The sequence below is a fragment of the Muscardinus avellanarius genome (assembly GCF_963383645.1).
Source record: "Muscardinus avellanarius genome assembly, chromosome: 6".
NCBI classification, from domain to species: domain Eukaryota; kingdom Metazoa; phylum Chordata; class Mammalia; order Rodentia; family Gliridae; genus Muscardinus; species Muscardinus avellanarius.
In genome coordinates, this window is record NC_137791.1 from 99013219 (window position 1) to 99039202 (window position 25984).

Below are 25984 nucleotides of genomic sequence, written 5' to 3' on the forward strand. Positions count from 1 at the left end.
GAGTAGAATTCTTATTATATTCCCATTAGCAATGCATGAGAGTTTCTATTTCTTGGAATCCTTGACAGTACCTGGTATTATCTGATCTATAGAATGCGTCTTATTATGGCTTCAGTTTACCTTTCGTTAATGACTGGTCATGTTGAGCTCCTTTTCTTTTTAAAAATAATTTATATGTCTTTCACAAATATTTTCTATTCTTTTGCCTACTTGGAATTAGATTGTTTGCTTTTTTTATTATACAGGGTTACTCTTTTATATATACCCTGGATATAAATTCTTTATCATATGATGGCTGTAAAAATTTTTCTCTAGTATGTGGCCTGTCTTTTCATTTTTTTAATTGCTTGTGTTTTCAGTGTCATATTTAAGAATTTTCCTAACCCAAAGTCAGAAAGATTTTTATCTCTAAATATTCTCCCAGAAGCTTCATGATTTTCCTTTGTACATTTAAGTCTATGATCTATTTTGAGTTAATTTGTGTGTGTGGTTTGAGTTGAAAGTCAACATTTTGGGGTTTTTTTTTCAGATCTAATATCTACTCAACCCAACAAGCTTTATAAAAAGGAACATTTTACCCATTGAATTGTCTTCACACCTAACACATATTATTTTATTAAAACTCTTCTCCAAGATCAGGTCAGATGAAATGTTTATCTTATCCCAACCTAGACGTTTGCTCTAAAGAACACTTTTTAGGAAAGAACTACTCACCTTCCCCACCCACTAAAGTCATTCCTTTTAATATAAATATGAACTTCATTAGGAGCCATATGAAATGAAAATGCTACTTTTCACTTTCTATTATCAAAGAGCTTGCAGGCGACATAAAGTGGATGCTGTATTAAAAACCTTCAGGAAGTGACAGAAGTACTTGGCTGGGGAGCCAGAGGGTCTTAGTTTAGTTCTTCAGTAAGTTGTTAAGGGACCTTAAGCAAGTCATCGAGTTCCTCTGTGCCTTGGTCTTCTCAGCTATAAAACAATAGATTTGGACCATGTTAGCATTTTGGTCTTTTTTCCATGATATGTTTTTGTTAAATAAAGCACTACTTTTTTTTTTTTTTTAATACTGAAAATCCAGGTGTAGTGGTGTGTGCCTATAATCTCAGTACTTGAGAGACCGAGAAAGGAGGATCACAGGTTCAAGGCCAGTCTCAACAATTTCGGGATACCCTATTTTAAACCAAAATTAAAAATGGGCTGGGGTGTAGCTCAGAAGTACAATGCCCCTGGGTTCAATCTTCAGTACCAAAACTAGCAACGACAACACAAGAAAACAAAAAACCAAGGGCGGCTATACCATCTGCACTACTCTGGTGACACATCGGCAGCTTCTCTTGTTCGCAGACTGCAGCGAGGATCTATTTCATTGCCACACAGGCAAATGCCTTAACTACAGCCTTGTGTGTGATGGGTATGATGACTGCGGGGATCTGAGCGACGAGCAAAACTGCGGTAAGTAGCACTGTTTCCCTAAATGTTTTAAGTGAAAATCACGGAAATTTGTAACCAAGAACTTGCAGCTCACTGTTAGTTAATTTGATTAACAGGTTAAATTACAAAATGGCTGATTTTTTTTTTTCCAGAAGAAAGAGGTTTGTTCAATCTGTCAAGACTTGTATGTACATGTAATACGTACATAAACAGGCCCATGAAGGGAATGTTAAGGGCGGGTAGGAGTTGTTAAAGTGTTAGTATTTTTAATATTTTTCTCTATGTCAGTGTTCCGTTTCTCCTCTGATTAGAGCCATGTTTATATTTTTGAGCTCTTGAGCAAAGCTTACCAGACAGATAAAGTGCACAAAACCAGACAGAAAAATCACAAAACCAAAGACTCCTCTTGTATTTGATTCCCAAGCTGTGCTCATTGTGCAAAAGTTACACCCGGGGTTACGATGACACTTTTTTTTTTTATGCACAAATCCTGACCTTCTTGGCGTTTACAGATCCTACTTTTTAAAAAGCCATGGTCAGTTCTGAATGGCACCTCATGAATTTAAACCAGCAAAATTGCTCTCATTCACCTTCTTGGCTTTGTAATTAGCTTGAGGATATTTAGGTCTGATTTTATCGCACGTACTGGTTGGCAACAGGAACTCTGCAATATGGAGAAAGGGGCGGGCCGCGATGAGGATGAACACGGAGCGCATGATGTGAGACAGTGTTCAGCAGTAGAGGATATTGTGAGGGATGGTTGGGAAAGGGTTAGGAGTGTGATTAGAGGAGTGTCTCAGAGTGATGAAGGTCAGAAACAGCCCCATGCCGGGAAAGTTGGTAGTGTCTGTCCTTCGTTATATCCATAATAATATTGAAAAATGGGGCTGGGAGTGTGGTTTAGTGGAAGAACACTTGCCAAGCATATGCAAGGTCCTGGGTTCAATCCCCTGCACCACACACAAAACAGAAAATAATGTTTAACTGCATAAACCCTTACGTGGGGGACTAGATAGGTGTGGTTTATCTTCTGTGGCTGACTAGTCTTTGGACAAAGGATCTATAGTTTCAAAGAAATCTTTCAGATCATCTAATTCAACCCCTTCTTTGTCTGAGGGATAACTGGGAAAGTGCGTGTTAGGGGAAGTGAATGTAGCTTGGTAGCTGGATAGGTGAGTGAAGAGGGCCAGAGACTTTCTAATGAAAAATAAAGCCATTGCTACTCAATATAGGGCCTCTGAGGACAGGAAGATATCATAAGGTTTGTGTTTTCAAGCTGGCTATTGTCTTCACCTAACAGCAATAATGATGACCTTCGCTTGGAGTGGTCTCTGCCCTGTCCCCCTAGCTTTAGAAGACTGAGCATGGGTGGCTTTTCTGTTCCCTCTCCCAGCATCTCATCACTTGTGTTTTTCTTCTTTTCTCTATGCTGAGTCTTCTACATTCTTTGCTTTATTGCTTGCAAATACACTTTAAGACTAATGGTGTCCATATAATGGAATTCTACTCACAAAGAAGAATAAAATTATGTTATTAGTGGGAAAATAGATAGAATTAAAAAATATTTATGCTGAGTGAGATCAGCCAGTTTCAGAAAGTCAAGGGTTGTATGTCTTTTCTCATCTGTAGAAGCTGGAGAGAAAATAGGAAACATAAGGGACTTTAAATAATGTGGATGGAGACCTGTAGAGTAATGGCAGGGATTGGAGGAGGGACAGAAGAAGGAAAGAGAGAGGACTGAGGAAGGAAAGAGTTCAAATAATACTATGGCAATGCGTGAGGGTACTGCTATTAGGCTCACTAACTCCTGTGAGGAGGGAGGAAGGGGAACGGGTATGGTGTGGAGAAAGAGAAACCAAGAACTGTGTGCAAGTATGTTTATATCATATTAAAACTTAGCTATCATGTATAATTAAAAAGCACTGATAAAGTGAATGAATAAATAAAGAAGATTCATGGTTTTGCAGGAGTCTATGACGGTGGCTCTATTAATAGAGATTCATGATACTTCCCCGTTACAGAATCTAATTTTGGGAAATCTGCATATATCTCTTTAAAAGCTGATTATATGACCTCTAGTGGCAAAGCAGCCCATGGATTCTGCCCTTTGAGAGAGAAAATTTACCACTTATTAATTTATTTCTCATTTGTGGATTAGGGTAATGTGCAAATGGGGGCAGTTTCAATCAGGTTGAAAAGATTCATGGAACTAATAGCAATTTGCATTGCTCACCCAGCACTTCTTTCAGCTATGAGTTATTTATTAGGATAGTCAGGTAGAAATCCTAAAGCAAGCATCAGAAGATGACATGAAGTAAACACTTGCCCTCCCAGTTTATCAGCCATGTAAATTACAATTCCTAGACACCTGAGAGACTTGTCCCACGTACATCCTGCCAGCTCTCCACACTGTGAAGCACAGATTGGGGTTCTGTGTGAATTAGTATAAATTCACAAATTTTTCAAGAGGAAAGAAAACAAAAGACAACAACAGCAAGAACAAACTCAGGACCCTGAGAAAGCCAGGCAGGGCTGGGATTCATCTGAGAAACAGACACATCTTTGCCCACAGTGGTGCGTGGTGGGAGATGCTATTTCAATTTGTCAGACCCATCCTGAAAGTGCTACTGAAGGTAAAGGGACAGCAGGAACATTCTCTTAAACTGGAGCTGTGCATAGATGATGCTAAGTGTCTGTCATGTGGTTTTGTCCATTTTCCTTTGTTCCAGACTGCAATCCTACGAAGGAGCACCGCTGTGGGGATGGGCGCTGCATCGCAGTGGAGTGGGTGTGCGATGGCGACCATGACTGTGAGGACAAGTCTGATGAGGTCAACTGCTGTGAGTGCCCTCGACATTCTCTCCGCACTGGTTTTTCCATTTCTTCTTCCTCATACTGTGTTCAAGGCTGAATACTGTGCTCAAGGTTCACTATCTAAATAGCATTCATAGAGAAAGGTTCTTCTATTTTGGTTCTAGTCTAAAGGATTATTAGACCACGATGATTAGGTTATCATTAAAGGTAATCAACAGTAGGATTGATGACAGTAATGTTGTAGTGTGTCTGACCACACACCTCTATTTTCCAAAATCCAATTTGACTGATCTGGCCCAACAGGTATCTATTTTCTCTTTGACTGTTCATGAATGTTTCTGCCACTTTCAAAAGGTAATGCTGTTTCTACAGACCAGTGGATTTGTAACTGCAAATGATATATGACAGCAGAGCTTCTTTGTAGTAGCTTCCAGACATTCCAAACAGGGGTCATTTATGAGAGAACATGGGAATAATCGCCATATAAGAGAGCCCAGAATGTTCATACAGTGACACAGAAAGTGTAAGATAATAATTATTATTTTGTAACCTGTTGTATTTCCAAGTGAAGGGAAATTTTCAGGTCCCTGTTATACTACCAAGCCAGCTACAATTATGACTCTTAATCATTTTTCTTCTTTCTAGGAAAATACTATTCCCAGTTAGGCAATAATAAAAATGATCAAATAGTAACAGTTATGAACTCAAATCAAGTACAATTGACCCAAAAGAATTAAAGTGATGCCTATCCTGCACATTTAAACTAGTTAAACTTTTTATTTCTCTTTCTGCTGTCTAATAAAAGTAGAAAGAGTTGATTAACAGTGTTTCCTCAGTATCTGTGTGACCTTGGTTCTAGGACCTTAGCTGGGTACAAAAATCTGTGGCTGCTCAAGTCTTTTCTATAAATTGATGTAATTTTTGCATATAATCTATGCCTATCTTTTCATAGAGTTTAAATAATCTCTAGGTTACTTGTAATGCCTAACTCAATGAAACTGCTATGTAAATAGTTGTTATATCATATTGTTTAGAGAATACTGACAAGAAAAGGTATGTACATGTTTAATGCAGACACATATTTTCTTCTTCAATATTTCCCTGAGTATTTTCCACCTTGGCTCGTTGAATTTGTGAATGCAGAATCTAGGGATACTTTGTGTGAGATTGAATGTTTAACCAGCTTATAACATGTGGCAAAAATAGAAATGTGGATAATTTAGGTTTAATTTCAACACAAGAAAAGTTATATAAAAAGTTTCACAAACACAGGGTCTGGCTTTCTCCTGCGTTAAAGGGAAGCATCACCCAAGCCATTCCTCAGCATGAAACAGAGTGGGCTGGCTGCAGTCAGGTGACCTTAGCAGGACAAGGACATGACACTCAGTAAAACATGCCTGGTGCTGAGCTGTGATCCAAGAACAGGGGTCCTAGCATTAGATGGTGATACAGTGAAGGTCCAGGTCCCTTGACACACATGTTTCTGACACTCTGGAAGGTAGATATTGACGTTAGAGAAACTATAACAATCATAAAACTACTGGCTTCTCCCTTTCAAAAATCTTTGTCACAAACAAGTTTGGAAACAAATTGTTTCTTGTGTTTGAGACGCTGTAGAGCTCTTTTACATGAATCATTTCATTGGCTCATTAGGTCAGGTACATACGCAGTGACATACTTGGGTTTGAAGTCAGAAAAGCTTGCTTTCCTCTTCTGTCCCTATCTCTCCAGCCATGTAACTTAGAGATAAGCACCACTCTTTCTTTCTCTTCCTTCCTCCCTTCCTTCCTTCCTTCCCTCTTTCTATACTTTTATTGACTCACTGTAACCATATATCACATTGAGGTTTAGTGTGATAGAAATATATGTCCACACATCACCATACTTTCTAAATGTAAGTTTTATTGCCAGTAAAATAAGGCTTATGCTATCTACTTTGCAAGATTTTGATGAGGATTTCAGCTCACACGTAACAAAGCACCTTACATAGCTTCTGCCACATCGATAAGCCCTTAACATGCAGTTTTTATTATTGGTAGTATCACTATACCTACCATTGAAAACAATCACACAGTTCTCAAAAAAATGTAAATTTAAAAAGTGTTCCTTAATATGGAATATGGACTCTAGGTACCCAAAACGATCTTGAAAAAGAACAAAGCTAGAAGATATATATTTTCTGATTTCAAACCATATAAAGCTACAATAATTGAAACAGTGTAGTACTATTCTAAAGGCAGATATATAAACCATTGGAGTTAAATAAAAGCCTAGACCTAAATTCTTCCCTATATTGTCAAGTTATTTTTGACAAGGTTTCCACGAACATTTGGTGGTGGAAATAATAATCTTTTAACTAAATATTAGGATAGATTTTTTTCTGAAAAATAAATATATAAATATATGATAGTTTCACCTAAAAAATAGAAAAAATATTCTCTGGTAAGAAAGAAAGCAAAAAGAAATATTGAAATGTTATCTTTAAGTCATCAAAAGCTTGGTATCAGACAAATGAAACTGTTATGTGAGATTATCATTTTTAATTTTAGATAAATTGCCATAATACTAGATGTCAACTACTAAGCCAAGCATGGGAGGGAGGGATAGGGAGAGAATGGGGTGGGGATTGGGTGGGGGCTGACTGGGAAAAGTGTGCATGTATGTCTACAAAAGTATGTATCCTACTATGATGTATGAATACAGTGCACCAATAAAAAAATAAAAAATAAATAAAAAATAAAGAAAGAAAGAAAGAAAAAAAAAAGTGTTCCTTAATAAAAGAAGAAAAAAAAATCTAGGATGGAAACTTTCCATTCCAAAAATGTTTAGAATTTAAAAAGGTAGCGATCCATCCATTGGTGTTGGCAGAACACCTGGCTTCTTGGTGATGCCTGATAACTAGGAATCATTTCTAGGCTCTAGAAACTAAGTGAAGCAGGAGTAAATGCGGTGGGTGTCATTCTGGCCTCTCCTAGCCTGCCACAGCCAGGGCCTGGTGGAGTGCAGAAATGGGCAGTGCATCCCCAGCACTTTCCAGTGTGACGGAGACGAGGACTGCAAGGATGGAAGCGACGAGGAGGACTGCAGTGACAGTGAGTGTGACCCAGCCCTGGAGCATTCCTGGACTGGTGGCCCCTTCCTTGGGAACAAAGTAGAGTGACTGAAAGTTACTTATTTTATAATAAGTAAGACCTCCACGTAAATAATTTCAGATTGACTAACACCGTGGTCCTCATTGCCCAGACAGCCAGGAAACGTTTTCTTGTGGTTAACATAATGGTCAAGCAACACAGGCTGAAGTATCATTCCTCAGGGTGAGGGTGGGGGCTGAAAGAGCACGGTCAGAGTCAGTCAGCTGTCTTATTGGAGAGTCATGATAAAGAGAAAAGTTTGGTGTGTAGCATCCAATTAATTGAGATTAGATTCCAATTAGAAGGAAGTGGCTTCTGAAATTAAAATGTAGCAGCTTCCTAAAATAACCATGCTCAGAGTGGCGTTTTAATGTCTCACATTACCGAGCAGTAAATACACTTAAATACGCTTTAAAAGGAATGTGATATCCATGCATAGAACTTAAGAAGCAAATCAAATAATTTGATTTTAAACGTGACTATTTCTGCTAGAAAAGAAACTGGTTGGTAAACTGTTTTGTTTAAAAGCCTCTTGGTATGCAGCTTGTAGGAATATCCCAAAACTTAAAAATCACTGCTTTGGTTTATAGGATACAGGCAAAGCCATTGTAAAGACTGTGGCTTTGCCGGGCGTGGTGGTGCACACTTGTAATCACCGCACTTGGGAGGTGGAGACAGGAGGATCACGCAGGTTCGAAGCCAGCCGCACTGGCTTAAGAGACCCTGTTTCCAAATAAAAATATAAAATATAGGTCTGGGAGTGTAGCCCGGAGGTAGAAGGGCTTCCAGAAACCCCAGTACCACACACAAAAAAAAAAAAAAAAAAAAAGAAAGAAAGAAAAGAAAAGGACTGTGGCTTCTGTGGCCCTGATGCCTAGCCTCAGGTTCTGGCTCCTCTGGTCACTACTGGGGTGGCTTTAGGCAAGCTACTTCACCCAATTATGTTTCAGTTTCTGTGTTTCTAAACAAGAAATAAACTACGGCTGGAAGTGTAGCCTAGAGATAGAATGTCCCTGGGTTTAATCTCCAGTAACACACAAACAGGCACACACGTACAAATATTATTAGAATAGCTTCAGTGAAAAAAAATCATCTAAAATCTAAAGAGTCAGCTCTTAAATCAGAGCTTTGTTACATACAGATAATATATAAAGAAAGCTTTGTTTTTAGCAATGTTAAAATTAAAAAGGTAGTCTTTCTTAGGCATGATTTATTGTGTATGTATTAACCAAGCAGTTGCCTCTGTATGAAATCATCTTCTTTCTACATGATTCAATCCTTTCTGTGTTTTTTTTTTTCTTCTTTTTTTGTGGCACTGGGGATGGAACCCAGAGACATTCTACCTCCGAGCTACACCCCAGCCATATTTTTTTATTCTTTATTTTGAAACAGGGCCTCACTGAGTTACAAAGAGCCTCACTAAATAGTAGCTGCAGCTGTGTGTGAACCTGATCCTCCTGTCTCAGCCTCCCAAATGCTGATACATTTTAATATCTCCATACTATTTATTATAACAAATGCTACTTAAAAAATGTGTATTGTGGCTACTGGGAGGTAGCTAGCAGGCTCTGGGGGTGACAGGCATTGTACAAATAATTATGCAAGTCCACATCTAACCACGAGGTGACAGGTGCTACAAAGAATAACTCAGGGCGCTATGATGCTATATATAAGGTGTACAAGCCATTGCCGAGGGCCTCAGACAAAGCTCTGGAGGAAGAGAGATTGGAGAATGGATGGAGTTAACAAAGAACAGAGGTGCTTGGAAAAGCATTTCAGACCCTCAGCAGCACCTGGGCCTAGGCCCTCAAGTGGGGAGCAGTGAGTCATGCTCAGGGTACCGGGAGAGGGCCGCTGAGACTGGAGGGCGAGGACGGAGGGGAGCGTGGCACCGCACAGCAGTTGCTCTCATGGACTGCAGGCTCCTTCTGCTGGATGGCTTGGGAGGCAGGCAGGACCACTTTCTCCAAGGCTCTGGGCCCTCTTGTAGATTTAAGCCTTGTAAACCCTTTGGACTTTGGCTCTGCCTGATGGTTGGTCTCCTCGCCTCCGGCCCAGGGGCTGAAGGTCTAGTGCCTTCCACCTGCATACAGGTCTTTCCATGGGATGCTTTTCTCCTTGGGAAGCCCGTCTTTCCCTCCCATCACATCACAATTTGCCCCAACTTCCTGGAGAATTCCCTTGGGGAAGCTTCCCCCATGGCCTTTGTCTGCCTCCACTGCTCTGTCTAGGGATGTCTGGTAAAGTGATGATCGTGCAGCATTGTACGGTTTTGTTGTTCATGAGAGCATCCCCATTAGAGCAGAAGCTACTTGACAGAAGGTATCGCACCTCTTACCTTTCAGTGTTCAGTGCTAACTTGTTACATAGACTTGTCACACAGCAAGCACTTACTATTTGCTGAAATGATGAATGTGTGATATTTTAAATTTTCCTTAAGAACTAAACTTATGGAACTAGTGTATGCTTGCCTTGAAAAAAAAATTGACCCTCCTAGCTTTTTTAAAAAAGCATCTTTTCTGCAAGGTGATAATATATAACATTGAACATGAGTGGGACTAGAAGGGAGAAGGATTCCAGTTATAATAAACATTGGCTTAGAATTACAGATAAGAATGATTGCATATATGCTAGCATGTGACTCTTAGTACTGAAATTCACATTGCAAGATTTCCCAGGCTCCGCATGACATGTCTAAAAGTAATTGGGCAAATAATGCGGGAGAGATAGAAGGAGAAAGGGCAGTAATTTATTACCTTATCCACTTAATCTACCAATGACCAGGAAAAGCAGTTTCCTCTCTATATACCTTCAGGAAAAGCCATTAAGGCTTTAAGGCTGACGTTCCTGCTGTCCTTCATTTGGAAACAATAGACCCAGCACTTAGGTCATCACCCTGGTGCAAGGCTACTTTTCAAGGGCACACCGGCAATATGGATAACAGCTGTGTAAAACTGTCCTCTGACAGACTGTCTTCCTTGTATTGGTGTTGATACCCTATTTATTACTAGGGGAAGCATTTTCCTTAGAGAAGAGAGTCAGGAGCAAATGAATCTTTCAAATAATGCCATTCAATATTCAGAATTTTAAGATCATATTTTGCTCTCCCTCTTGGAAATCGTTTACCTTTTATTTTATGAACATCCATGTAAAAAATTTATGCTTTTGATTAAAAGCAACGACCACCTGATGTTTTAGTGTGGGTTGTATCTTATTTCCTCGTTCCTCCAGAATCTTTTCAAAATAACTGGATTGTGTTTAGTTGCCGGGAAAATGAGTGCAGATGGCACCTATTCCACATGTGTTCAACACTTCTGGAGAAATTGGAAGGAAATTAAAGTTGTGTCATCCCCCAGCTCCACCAGATACTTTCGATCCTTTAGATCCTAGTGTGTGGAATTTGCAGATGATGAAAGCCACTGTGCCTTTGCCCCTCCACAGGTCAGACGCTGTGTCAAGAAGGAGACCAAAGATGCCTGTACAGTCCCTGTCCAGATGCCTGTGGCGGTAGCTCTCTGTGTGACCCAGACAGCAGTCTGAGTAACTGCAGTAAGTACAATAGCTGACAAAGGCAATCATTGTGACAGGCCATGCGTCTAGCCCTTCTTTTCTGCATTGACATTAAACTACTCAAGCCTGGAATTCCTCCAAAAGAGTCTATCCACTCGCCTCCTCTTTTCTAAAGGTTGTATGTGGTAGCAGAAAAGAAGCAAAATGGTCTTAATTAACTCAAATCAGAAACAAATGTGTCACTGTGAGCAGACTATAAATCCACATTGCTTAATATTATTAACATGACTTTCCACTTGCCATAGGCTCCTATATATTATTTTCTTGGCTCCATCTGCAGGCAGATGTTATCTTTCTGGCTTTCGAAAGCACAGCTCCAAAAATGGAAATTTCACCCAAGAAGCAAATGGGAAGTTCATCAAAAGAGTCACATACAACTTTGGCAGTCTATTTATTTAACACATTTATTCTCACCTCTCCACAAACTTTGATGACCTATAATGATGTTGGAACTTGTGTTAATTGCTCTCAATGACAATGTAATGGCTCCAAATGGCATAAGCAGGTGGCTCTCTCTAAAGTGGTTTTCAGGGGGAGGAGTTGTTTGAGGGAAGACAGAATGGGCAGAAGAAAACAGCAAATAAGATTCTCATGGGAAATTTAAAACGAGTCAAGAAGTCTCCGGTGACTGATTTTTAGAAATGATTTCTTACTCCCGGGCTCTGTTTTCATATTATACTCACTGCTTTCACTTTTGCTAATTAAATGTTTGTCTCATCTTTTTCGCTTGGGGCTAGAAATTTAGAAGCAGCCAGCTAGCTTTCCTTTGGCTAAGGAGAATTACTTCTGTGCACATCGTCTAGTCGAGGCCGTTAGTAGTGGACGGCTGAAGGGCTCAGAGCCTGGGTTTCGCTGTAGTTTTCATGTGGTCCTGTAGCTGTCAGGGAGTTTCGAAGTGAAGCAAGTGGGCTGAAAGGTTCGAGGGAGGCAGCCAACTTAAAACTCAGACGGACGGGACTTTTGTTTCCATGCACTTAAGGACTAGCTGGAAGCACCATATCCTGCCCTCACTTCTCACCTGTGGAGACAGTTTTCCTGTACGTTATCTATTTTTTTTTCTGTTGATAATAGTACAGTAGTACAGACTGGGTCAGTTATAAAGAAGAGAGTTTAGCTTGGGGTCATAGTTCTGGTCCCTGGCCAAGGGGCCGCAGCTGATGATGGCCATCCTTCTGATGAAGAACCAAGGTGGCACAGTGCATCCCATGGAGAGGACAGAGAGAGAGAGAGGGAGAGAGAGGGAGGGAGGGAGGGAGGGAGGGAGGGAGGGGGGGAGAGAGAGAGAGAGAGGGAGAGAGAGAGGGAGGGAGGGAGGGAGAGAGAGAGAAGGAGGGAGGGAGGGAGAGAGAGAGGGAGGGAGGGAGGGAGAGAGAGAGGTAGGGAGGGAGGGAGAGAGAGAGAGAGGGAGGGAGGGAGAGAGAGAGGGAGGGAGGGAGGGAGGGGGAGGGAGAGAGAGAGAGAGAGGGAGGGAGAGAGAGAGAGAGGGAGGGAGGGAGGGAGAGAGAGAGAGAGGGAGGGAGGGAGGGAGGGAGGGGAGAGGGAGGGAGGGAGGGAGGGGGAGGGAGGGAGGGAGGGGAGAGAGAGAAGAGAAAGAAGAGAAAGCTCTTCTGGTGTAATAATACCAGTCCTCAGCCATGGGGGTGCCAACTTGATGATCTTAGCTAATTCTAATCATCTTCCTTAGGCCCTACCTCTACATGTCAACATCATTGTTCAGTTAAGTTTCTATCTTCTATTCTTTCTTTGTTCTTCTGATACTAGAGATTAAATCCAGGGCATTCTGCCTCTCAGATACACCCCCAGCCCAATATATTTTATTTTTAAATTTATTTTGAAACAAGGTCTCACAAAGTCGTTGAAGGTCTTACTGTGTTTCTGAGGCTGGCCTTGAATCTGAGATTGTCCCTGTCTCAGCCTCCCAAGCACTGGGATTACAGGCCTGTGCCACCATTCCTGGCTAGTTTATCTACTCCTAAAGTCTCACAGTGGAGATTAAACTCCAACATTTGTTTCAGAGGGACAAACCATAGCACCCTGTGAAGAAACAGTAGATATTAGTGTGGTTGTTAGGAAAATACATTCACACTGCTGTTTTACTCATTCTAAATTGATTTCAGTAGGTCTAGTCTATATGCTCACACACATGTATAAACACACATGCATAGATACATGGATGTCTGTATATTCTGCATCCATATTTTTCATTATTTCATTTTTCTTATCACTCAATATCTCCTAGAGCTTTTCAAAATTATTTCTTTACTTCACCTTCAATTTGGGATGAATAATTTTGAAGAATGACAGTCATCCCAAAGACATATGTTTATTATTAAAATCGGGGGAATTGTTTGACATGGAATGGCACTTACTATTAGACTCAAAAGAGTAGAAAGGAAAATGTCAGCCTGTGTCAAATTTGGGCAGGGAGTAACTGGATACGCTATCCTATTTCTTTATATTTGAAATGCTTCAAAATCTAAAATTTTAAGATATGCTGTTGCCTGTCAGAAAAAGAAGTTGTAGGAAGGGCAGCTAGATAACTCTGACTCATATGTCCAGCCAACATTTGCAATGTGTGCCCAATGTTTTAAGCACCGGCATGGGCACTGCACTCTTTCATGGTAGAGCAGGGAGATACACTCTTAGCTTTCTGGAGGTAACTTTCAATGTGGAGGATACACTTTTGTCTTGCCACTCCTTCTACATTATTTTTAATTAATGTTCTTGAGCATGCTGTTTTCCTAGCATCTTGTTGTCCCTCCTGTTTATTTATTCACTACATATGTTCTCATCAGATTATCTTCATATAGATTCAGCAAACATTTTAAACGTGCCCTGTTCTGAATGCCAGGTCCTGGACTAGGCATTGGTCCCTCGATCCTTGTGCTACTAAAAACAGTATATATGACTAATTTCCAGTATAATAACAGTATATATGACTAATTTTAAATTTATTAAAAGAATTTTAAATAATTTAGCACAAAATAAAATTACCAGCTAGCTGGGGGCTGCAGACTCTCGAGCCAATTGTTAGAGCTGCGTGGCCCTCCAGTCAGCCAGACCCCGTTTTATAGAGGAAAACCATAAAACCCTTAACTATACATGACCATTTCCTTATTGGCTAAGATGCTATTTCTTATCTTCCAGAGAACCTCAGAATAAGATATGTTTTGCTTGGATGTCAAGTATCCCGAAATAGTCATGTGTTGAGGGCTTGGTTGCCAGTGCAGCAGTGTTCAGAGGTGGGGCTTTTGGGAATTGCTTGAATCCTGAGGGTTCTGATGCCATCAACGGATTAGTCCATTGGTTGATTCATCACTGATTGGGTTATTGGGATGTGGTGGAACCTGTAGGAGGTGGGGCTAGTTGAAGGAAATAAGTCACTTAGAGATTCTATCTTTTTTTTTTGGCCCCTTCCTTTGTCACACCCTCAACACCATGATTACATGCCTTAAAGCCAGTGACTACATGGGGCTGGGACTATGCAGGGATGAAAAGAGCCACACACCAAAGGGTGATTAAAAAATTTATTAAAAGAATTTAGAAGAATTTAGCACAAAATAAAATTACCAGCTAGCTGGGGGCTGCAGACTCTGGAGCCAATTGTTAGAGCTGCGTGCCCCTCCAGACAGCCAGACTCCTTTTTATAGTGGAAAACCATAAAACCCTTAACTATACATGGCCATTTCCTTATTGGCTAAGCCCCCTTAATTGTGACAGATAACAGTTTTTGTTTGGCGCATAGGTCCATATCTGAAAACCAGTTTGTCTTCTTTAGGTTTCTCCTGGGGAGGGGTTGCACTTTGAACTGAGCAGTTTATCTGCAGTTCATCCAAGAACAAGAGAGGAGGAAGAGTGGTGATTATATTCAAGGGGTAGTTACAATTTCAGGAAGGCATAGGTTAAAGGGTTACAGGGTTCACGTGTACTTACATTCCAGAGTAACAGCACTGAGTTGTAACAAAATGGAGTCTATGCAAGATGGAGTCACGTTGGCCCTTCAGCTATATACTGAAACCTTTGCAACCCTGAGCCAAAATAGAACTTTCCTCTTTCAACTTGTAATTGTTGGGTACTTGTCACAGTGATAAAAAGCTAACACAAGATATGGGTGGCCTGGTTCTCTGCAAAGATGGACAAGTGGCATCTTCTCTCAGAATACTTTTCATACACTTGAAAATGTGATTATTTGAAGATGTTTACTGCTATCAGAAACTATTTTTAATTACATTCCAAGGAGTAATTACATAACACTCTGGCTTGAAGCCATGGAGAATGTGCGTTTCAAGAAGGTAGATATTCTGAGACAGGCGTAGTGGCACATGCTTGTAATCCCAGGACTTGGGAGGCTGAAAAAGGAGGATTGCAGGTTCATGGTCAGCCTCAGCTACTTAGACCCTCTGCAACTTAGTGATACCCTATTTCAAAATAAAGAATTAAAAATAGGGCCAGGGGTAGATCCTAGAGGTAAAATGCCCCTGGGTTCCATCCCTGGGGAAAAAAAAATAAAAGGAAGTAGATATTTTGTTTGATGAAACAAGACTTTCACTGCATTCTTTGCATTCTAGCTCTTGAAGATACTGATTTTTACCATATCATAAAATATTATACAACTTCCTAGTGGTTCCTAAAGATCTACAGGGTGGGAACCAATCATCAGTATTTTAAAAAATTTTTTGAATTGCTCAGATGACTTCAATATGTAGGGCAGTTGATAATTACTGTCCTACTGTCCTGTTTTGACTAGGCTACAGGAGTATGTGGCTTCCCTGAAACTGAATGTGACAAGGTCTTCATATTTGTATGTGAATTTTTCAGTAGAGAAACTCTATGGCTTACCTTAGATTCTCAGAAGTACCTACAATTAAGAACAGAAACAAAGACCTAAAAAACGCTATCTCTAATGAGACTGTGTACTGATAGGCTTAAAGTATCACAGTCTTCTCAAAAAACAGCTTTTCACAGCTTGTGTCTTTGTTCCTGGCTAGGAGGTCAAATGCAGACAATTCCTAGCCTTGGGGAGGAGAAGTAGGAAGGCTGCTTCTCCTCACTCTGGTGTGGAGGAACTAATCCACCCTTTCTACTCTCCTCGTGTGCAACCCAGGCAGCTGGGGAAACCTGGTAGAAAAGGCAACTCCTAAGCAGGTCTCCCTTTTTCTCTGTGCCATGTTCCCCAAGGTTATGTGAATCCAGATGTGGCTGTCAAGCTCCCAAGCATTCTCCTGTTTCCCACAGTAATCTCTCTAGCTTCCACAGGTTTTACTACTGCAGTCTTTCCCCCTACAGTTAAGACTTTTATTTAATGCTGAGGCAGAGGAAGGAATGAATAGCTTTGCATAACTTCCTGCTCACCTGTAATTTCTTTATAAGCTCCAACTGGAAGGAGCAAATAGCATGAGGGTAAAGAAGCCAAGCACCGTAATGGTTAAGGACTTCAGACCTTGGGAGCAAATAGTACATGGGGAGAATGATCCTTTTATAATAGAACTTACTACTAACGAGGGAAAATAAATGATTCAATTACAATTATATTATTTGGTGACATAGTAAATTAATGGGCCCAAACATGGAACATTTGTAGCTAACACCCAGGAGTATGAGGCCAGAAAAATCCAAACTTTAGTATACTCTCTGGTTCAAATTCCTGAATTTTTTTTTTTTGTGTGTGTGTGTGTGTGGTACTGGGGGTGAAATACAGGGGCATTCTACCTCCAAGCTACACCCCCAGCCCTATTTTTTATTACTTATTTTGAAACAGGGTCTCACTGAGTTGCAAAGAGCCTCACTAAATAACTGAGGCTGTCTATGAACCTGGATCCTCCTATCCCAGCCTCCCAAATGCTGGGATTATAAGTGTGTGCTACCATGCCCGGCCAAATTCTTGTATTTTTCAATAGTGAAACTATAAAGAAATACAAAGGGATAAAAGGGGAATCCAGAGATTCTTAAGAGATTTGAAAGGTAGTTTAAAAATAGGATGGGAATTTGGTAAGGGCTCACAATCCTCCGGTCTCAGCCTCTCAAATGCTGGGATTACAAGCATGCGCCACCACGCCTGGCTGGTACTGGGATTCCTGGAAGCCCTTCTACCTCTGGGCTACACTCCTAGACCTATTTTATATTTTGAGTGCCGGGCATGGTGGCTCACGCTTGTAATCCCCGCGGTTGGGAAGCAGAGACTGGAGGATTGTGCAGGTTCGAAACCAGCCGCACTGGCTTAAGAGACCCTGTTTCAAAAAAAAAATAATTATATATATATATATATATATATATATATATATATATATATATATATATATATATTTGGGTGATGTGTGCATGTATATCTCCACCATCATTTATCCCGTTAAGATGTATGACTACAATGCACCAATAAAAATTTTTTAAAAATGCAGGTGAACCTGAACTATACTACTATTAATTACTACCTAGAGGCAGAGTGCATATGTATAAAAACATAACTATTAACAAGAAAATGATAGCTCTGAAACTCACTAGTTACCCTGGGGGGAAAGAAGAAGGTTGAGATAAAATAAGACATATGGAGGGGTTTCTAGGTGTCCATTCCTTTATCTAAGTGGTAGTTATAAGGACATTCATCTTGTAATAATTCATCAAACTATTAAAAATAATGATAATAAAGAAAAGTTTAGAGGTTGAGACAAAGATGAATCTTTGAATATTATATATGCAACTGAATATTGAAAGGTGATATATTTTCATGTAGATTACTATCGTTTAATACATGGTTTCCATTGAATTCAGAGCACTGAGACATCATCAGGCTTTTAAAAATATTTTAACAGATAATTTACTAAGCCTCATCCATGTTCAGGGCACTGTGCTAGGCATGGCATCTGCTTTGCGTGGGAAACTCGGTTCTGTGGTTTTCCAGCATCCTTTCATTTGTGACCTGATCGCCCTCTAGTGGCTATTGTGAATCAGGCTCCTGAGCGAATCTAATGCCTTAAATGAAAACATTATGGATATTATAAATCCCAGATCTGGAGGCTGATAGATGTCTACAGAGTTTAGCTTGCTTAGCAATCTTTAAAGAATGTCTTATGAAGAAATAAAATACAAGATCCAATCAACTTTACCACACTCAATAAAGATCTCCAGAATAATATATGATCATCACTTAATCCTTTTCTCTCCATTGGCTCTGACATATTTGAAAGTTATGTCTTATCACAAATAAAAATGATATATTCTCCAGATAGCAACAGAGAGGAGAACCATGCATGTGATATGTTCAATTAATCATCTAAATGAAATACACCAATACAATATTAAACTGGGTTGGGGTGACAGAGGGAGGGAAAGGCTGCATCAAAAATCTGTGTGAAATTAGCCAGGCGTGGTGGCGCACGCTTGTAATCCCCGCACTTGGGAGGCGGAGACAGGAGGATCGTGTAGGTTCGAAGCCAGCTGTGCTGGCTTAAGAGACCCTGTTTGCAAATAAAAATATAAAAAAATAGGTCTGGTATGGGAGTGTAGCCCGGAGGTAGAAGGGCTCCCAAGAATCCCAGTACCACCAAAAAACAAAACAAAACAAAAAAAACCTGTGTTAATGACCCTGTTTTGTTAAATTATAATAACATTAAAGAGGAAAGTAAACTGAGCTGCTTCTGGTGACTTGTACAGTGGTCATGAGAAACAATGAAATAACAAAGGCAAGTTCAAGAGTAATAGGAATATCATGCTTCTCCTTTGGCAAAGCAAATAGAAATCTTGCCTAAGTCTATACATGCTCTTGTGTACACGTGTGGGTGAAAAAAGGCATTCAAACTCATCTACTGGCTTTGAGAGCCGGCGAGAGAAAGGGGAGGGGGAGATTGATGATCTGTTTCCTTATGCATTTTGTATTGTTTTTACTAATATGAAAGACTATGTGTTTTTAAAGTCTGAAAACAAAATCCTTAAACCTTCCCCGTGTCTTGGCTTGGGATGATGATAAGCACCTTGCTATAGGGCGGAAGGCGTGTCTGCATCAAAGCACTGACTTCTCACAGCTCTGGAGGCTGCCAGTCTGAGGTCTGGTGCCGGCTCGGGCAGGTTAAAGCGAGAGCCCTCCTCCAGGTTGCAGGTGGCCGACTTCTCCTTGTGTCTTCTTATTGTAAAAAGAGGATAAGAGAGTTCTCTTGGATCCCATTTATAAGGGCACGGATCCATTCATAAAGGCTCTGAGCTCACGACCTAATTACATTCCAAAAGTGCCACCTCCTAATGCCATCATATTGGGGGCCAAGATTTCAACATATGAACTTTGGCAACCACAGACATTCAGTCCATAACACCCCTCCTTCACAAATTAAAGGAAATGAGGAACAGAGTAAACCCGCACCCTCTTCTCTCCTCTCTGTCCTCATCCTCAAGGGGATGCTAACTTCACAGTGCTGTGTCTTCTCCAGAAAATGGAGAGCTCTGTTATACTTTGTCCAGAACATTTTTAATCTGGGCAATATGAAGCTTCTTATAAGCATAATATCTATTAAGCCCCTTGATTCTTTAAAAGAAGTCGTCCTGGAGCCACCTTAATATTTCACTCCAGTTCTTATAATCTATTTGCATGCATACCACTTTTTAGTCAAGTAATTAAATTTTATTTTAATAATTACTCTTAAAAAGACATTAAATCTTTAGTCTGCCTGGGCTAATTTTACCAAGACATTCTCTTGATTACCCCAAAGAATGTGGCACATTTACTGTGAACACCCAGGGGATGGGGGAAGCATCTCTACTGCATCCCTCCAAAGCTGCCCAAACCCATTTATCCTTGAAAGTTTCTTGAGTTGCTCTTGCTCTACATCGTTCCTTTGGGCTCCTAGCATTTTGTTCACTCCTACAGTCCTAGAAAGATTGAAATAACAAACATTTGTGTCACAGTTCTGCCGGGTAGAAACTTAAGATCAAGTGCTTGCAGATATAGTCTCTGGTGAGGGCATACTCCTGGTGTGCAGATGGCTGTCTTCTTGTATCTTCAAATGGTGGAGAGAAGAATAGTTCTGGACTCTTTCTTAGGAGAACACCAATTGCATAACTGGTATTTCAACCTCATTACCTCCCAAATGCCCCATCTCCAAGAAGTTTCTCACTGGCGCTGGGAGTTAGGGTTTCAACATATGACTTTGGGGATGAGGGAGGCACAAACATTCAGCCCATGACAAACTCTGTGTTAGACTGTTTATATTATTCTACAGCTACTAAGATATGTGTTTTCTTTCCTATCAAGTTAGTGGAATTCCCCCAGTGGAAGGAACGTTATTTTCCATTTTTTTCTTATGAATTGTTTATTTCTTGAATTTTCAATTTAACATTTTCAGAACACAGTTAATCACAGGTAATTGGAACCACATGAGGTAAAACTACAGATGAGGAAGGAATACTGTATTTTTTTTTTTTTTGGTGGTACTGGGGGTGGAACCCAGGGGCTTTTTACCTCTGGGCTATACTCCCAGACCTATTTTATATTTTTATTTGGAAACAGGGTCTCACTAAATTGCTGAGAACCTCACTAAAGTAGCTGAGGCTGGCTTCAAACCTACGCGATCCTCCTGTCTCAGCCTCCTAAGTGCAGGGATTACAAGCGTGGGCCACCACGCTTGGCTACTGTATTCTTAATAGCAACACAAAATGTATTAAAACATTGGCCTTTCCTTAAAAGATACTAAATTGAGTGTGTTGGTAATCCTTGTACATTATTTTTTCTCCAACTCTGAGATCAAGAGATAAAGTCTCGTTTCTTAAAAATCTCAGAATTGTTGCAGGAAAGGAAATCAATAAGGAATGAAGCATAGTGCAATGAGTGTGTGACGGGAACGTACCTGAGATGGTATGGCACTTAGAAGAGACTTGATCTGGGAGTTAAGAATGGGAAGATAAGCTGGCCAGGAAGGCTTCCTGGAAGAGGTATTATTGAGTCCTCCATGCCAAGAAAGAGTTAGCTTAGTAGAGAAGATGGAAAGGATTATTTCAGAAATAGGTACTACATGCATATGGAAGTTACCTATAGTGGCACACATTTGTAATCTCAGTGCTTGGGAGGACAGGAAGATCACACGTTTGAGGCAACTTAGGAAGACCTGTATAAAAATAAAAAGGGCTGGGGGTATAGCTCAATGGTAGAAAGGTAGAAAGCCTCTATTCACACACACACACACACACACACACACACACACGCACGCACGCACTCACGCATGCACGCACGCACATGCACACACACACACATGCACACACGGCAGTTGGAAGCATGGCTATATCTGTGGGACTGAAATATATCAAGAGAAGAGAGGAGCAAATAGGACGCACATGGAATATAATTCTTTTAAAATAATTTTATTGGTGCATTATAGTCTCACATCATAATGTAGATCATGTTGACAATGGCATACATGGCATACATTCACACAGTCCTTGGTGCCCCCCATCCTGCCTCCCCATTTTCCTCCCTCCTGGTACTAAGTGTCTAGGTTGACAATGTTATATTCACTTGTATACACATAGTCGATGGTAGCATTTCCGTTAATGAACCTCAGCCTTCTTCCTTCCCTATCCTTCCTCTCTTGCTCCTCTGAGTATCTCCTCCATTATCTGGCGTCCTTCTGGTATTCCCAATACTCCATAGCTCGGGCATGTCCCTTCTCTTTCTGTGCTTGGCTAATCTCACTTAACATAATGTTCTCCAGGTCTTTCCATTTTCTTACAAATGACATAATTTTATTTTTGCTTAGTAGAATTCCATTGTGTATATTTCCCATATTTTTGTAATACATTCATCTGTTGATGGACACCTAGGTTGCTTCCATAGTTTGGCTGCTATGAACATGGGTTTCTTCAACAAGATCTCCAAAGCTCAGGAAATTAAAACAAGAATTAACAAGTGGAATGGCATCAAACTAAAAAGTTACTGCTTACCAAAGGAAATCATCAAGAATCTAAATAGAAACCCTAAAGAATGGGAGAAGATCTTTACCAGCTATCCCTTTGATAGAGTGCTAATATCCAGAATATACAAAGAATATAAAAGACTTTACACTAGGAATGTAACTCTTAAAATACCAATGTCATGGGGAACAGAATAATTGCAGCAGAGATTGTAGGCTGTAATCGAAGAGTGAAGAAATAGCCTTGGATGCCAAGCTACAGTGTTTGGATTTTATCCTCATTGGCAAGAGGCATCTAGTAGATTTCAGCCCTCTCTTGCCCTAAAATGTTGTAGCCGTATATATAAATACATTGATTAACAATGTGAAGATAATGGGGACTATTGTATTTTAACAGTAATGAATAAATCAGAAGATAAAGTGAATAGAAGGAATTACAATAATTTTCAGATAAGTCAAGGGAAAAATATGAGATTTTCTAATGGATGCAGGTTGGGCACTTTGCTAGCAGCTATATATACAGAAATGAATCTTAGTTCACCTGGCACTTCATTAGCAAACTTATTTTCTGATCTCCACAGCAAAATGTTAATACTACTCTCATTCTCATCTTCACTACCATAAAATAAGAGAAGAAAAGAGACTTTAAGTGTGTAAAGTTTAAAAAAAGTTGTTTCTACAAATGAAAATTTAAAAAATTCATATTTTGTATGTGTGTGTTTGTTTTCTTGTTAGGTCAGTGTGAACCAATTACCCTGGAACTCTGTATGAATTTGCCCTACAACCATACAAATTATCCAAATTACCTTGGCCACAGGACTCAGAAGGAAGCATCCATCAGCTGGGAGTCCTCTCTTTTTCCAGCGCTTGTTCAAACCAACTGTTACAAGTATCTTATGTTCTTTGCTTGCACCATTTTGGTGCCCAAGTGTGATGTGAATACAGGCCAGCGCATTCCCCCTTGCAGGTAATATGATGGTGTCTCCAGCAAGTGCCCTGATTTTATCTCTGGGGGAACCTACAGAATGAAGATGTAGTTGATTTTTGACAAAATAAATGTTGCTTAGGGGCTCTGGATTTAACAAATGACACATTTTTAAAGTAAAGGAGTAGACAGGGCGTGGTGGTACACACTTGTAATCCCAGCATTTGGGAGGCTGAGACTGGAGGATCGTGGTTCTTGGACAGCCTCAGCTACTTAGGCCCTCTGCAACTTAGTGGGACACTGTTTCAAAATAAAGAATTAAAAATAGGGCAGGGGGTGTAGCTCGGAGGTCAAATGCCCCTGGGTTCCATCCCCAGATCCGCAAAAAAAAAAAAAAAAAAAAAAAAAAAAAAAAAAAAAGAGTAGGAGTTGAAAAATAAATATGTGAAAAAGAATTCATTGTTCAAGTACTCAACAAGGAAGATATGAGCTACCTTTCATAATAGCTCATGTGCTTTAATCAAATAAAAAGGCATGTATCTCATTTTAGAAGAACAAAAAAGCACTTTTTAAAAATACGAGTTAGAGCAGGGCATGGTGGCACATGCTTGTAAGCCCAGCATTTGGGAGGCTGAGACAGGAGGATCATGGTTCAATGACAACTTCAGGTATTTAGTGAGGCCCTTTGCAACTCAGTGAGACCCTGTTTCAAAATAAAGAATAGAAAATAGTGCTAGGGGTGTGGCTCGAAGGTAGAATGCCCCTGGGTTCCACCCACAGTACCGTAAGTAAGTAAGTAAGTAAGTAAGTAAGTAAGTAAGTAAATAAATAATGTGAGTTAGCAGAAAAAACAATTTAGATGCCTCTTTCGACATTGATGTGTTTAAAATCCAGCATTTTGACAGTGTTCAGTTAAAGATACTACACAGGGAGACAGAACATTATCCTTACAGTGTGGACAAGGATGGACGTCACTGCCGGCGTTTTGCATATCTAAACGAAATCAGCAAGCACGTTCGAGTGCAGCTTGGCCTTTGGATGTGAGTGATGTTCTAGGGGCCAAGACTGTTTCTCTGGATCTCACTTTCCGAATTCAAGTTTAGATTTTTAGCTACTGTGGAGCTTTAAGATCAGTGCCACAGTCTGGCTCAGCCTCTGTTTTCTTACCTGGTAAAATATTATTGTACTGGCTGTTGTTTGGGGTCTTTGTGAGATGAAACAAAAATGCATTAATGGAGCATACTGGTTGCTGGCTGTAGGCCCTTGGATCATGTAGCTCTGATGAAAGCACAGACTCACAATGGCTTAGTGGCAGTTTTGTCCATTGTCTATGCCATGGGTTAGGGGCTGTCATCAGAGAATTTGCATATGATGTGATTATTCCAGAGGTAGTTACCACCCTTTTCAGTGCTGTTTTCCTTCAAGGGGGACTATGCAGATGTGCTTGTCTGGACTTGAGTGGTAACTACAGAAACCATATGTTGGGATCAGAAGTCACATACAGCTTTAAGAAAGAGCAATCATATCTACAGAATGGACAGATGGAAAAGCAATAAATTAAATACTGGACATCAAATGGATGACAAAGTAGGCCATCTAGAGAGTCAGGGCAGGAAATAATAAAATTACAAAATTACTTGGAGTACTTAATAAATCATACAAAATGGGGAGCGTAAAACATTAATGCCAGCTTGAACAAAAATAATTCTGAAAAATTTTTTACCAAAATTTTTAAATTTTTAAATATTTTTGCTAGATACCTCTATAGTCTCACCAGTAGAACATATACCAATTTTATGTTGAAAGTTATTTTTAAATCTCATTTTGCTTTTGCTTAGTAAGGTCAATCATGCTAGTGAATAATTAGTTTTAATAATAACTCACATATTCTTGTATTTTCTTTTCTTTTTATTGGTACATAAAATTTTTCTAAAGTAGCATTCTTAGTTATAAAGATAAATTTACAGCTGGATATAATTTAAAGATTCACAGCTTAAGTTTCATATTAAAGTGACTAAGATAAGAGACTGGTTATGAGATATTATTCAGTCAACATTTTGGTGAACTTCTTTCGGATACTTTAATTCTTTAGTTTCATATATTAACTTAGGCATCTTTTGCCTTAGGTAGCTAGCAATATGAATTTTATATTTTGACATTTGTTTATAAAACTTTTAATAGTCTCACAAAATAATATGCTAATAAGTACATGAAGCAATATGTTGTTTTGCCATCACTGTTTCTTAATCTTAACATTTGAATTTTAAGTTACATGTCCGAAAAATATTAAATATTATCAAGTTGTTACAGTATACCAAATACTCAAATACTTGAGTGTCATTATGCTGTCTCATGCTTACAACAGTTTTGGGTGAGGGTACACCACCAGGGTTGCTGCCTGTGGCTGAATGCCACACAGGTTATAAGAATAGTGCCCTCTGGTGTGCATATTATTATTTCCATTGTATAGAAAAAATTGAAAGTGGTAGTCAGGCACTAATTCATCTTCCATAAATGAGGTACCTATTGCCAATTTTAAATAATAGCAGTGATTGAAATATATACATGTGTTGCAAATATACAACAAAACTAGTTCAACAGACAGTTATTGAACATCCCACTTTTGCATACTGAATATGAGGATGACGTGACTTCATCCTCACCCCAAATTCTAGGGCTAAACTAATAGGGAGTTATGCTTTACTTAGTGGAGCTTTATGGAATATTTCTCATTTAACTGTTACCCTTTCCCTGCTAGTTTTTATTTTTATTATGACTAGAGATGATTTTTTTTCTAGAAGATCTATTCTGTTCTACGAGAGAGAGAGAGAGAGAGAGAGAGAGAGAGAGAGAGAGAGAGAGAGAGAGATTCAAATTAGTTAAACAGAGGCTTTCTACCTCTGGGCTATACTCCCAGACCTATTTTTATATTTTATTTGGAAACAGGGTCTCACTACATTGCTGAGAGCCTCACTAAGTAGCTGAGGGTGGTTTTGGAACCTGTGCAATCCTCCTGTCTCAGCCTCCCAAGTGCGGGGATTACAAGCGTGTGCCAATTACAAGCATGCGTCACCACACCCCGCTTTTGTTTTGTTTTTTAAATGGGAAACTGGAACAACCAAAGGCTCCTCAGTTCACTCTCATAGTTGTCTCCCCATCAATGTAGACTCTCGCCTGATGGTCTCAGTCCTTCCCTTTCGGGCCTCTCTGCATGGGTGAATTTG

At 39.8% G+C, this 25984-nt stretch overlaps 1 protein-coding gene across 1 annotated transcript in view; it reads left to right on the plus strand.

Moving 5' to 3' along the window:
* The window catches only part of CORIN (corin, serine peptidase), a gene marked incomplete at both ends in the record, with an annotated part of 277623 nt that overhangs the window by 189959 nt on the left and 61680 nt on the right, over window positions 1–25984 (plus strand). The window contains 5 exons of the mRNA XM_080697928.1: window positions 1348–1455; window positions 4164–4274; window positions 7224–7340; window positions 10821–10928; window positions 22571–22802. Of these exons, the coding sequence (XP_080554054.1) occupies window positions 1348–1455; window positions 4164–4274; window positions 7224–7340; window positions 10821–10928; window positions 22571–22802 (676 nt within the window). The remainder of the gene's footprint in view (window positions 1–1347; window positions 1456–4163; window positions 4275–7223; window positions 7341–10820; window positions 10929–22570; window positions 22803–25984) is intronic.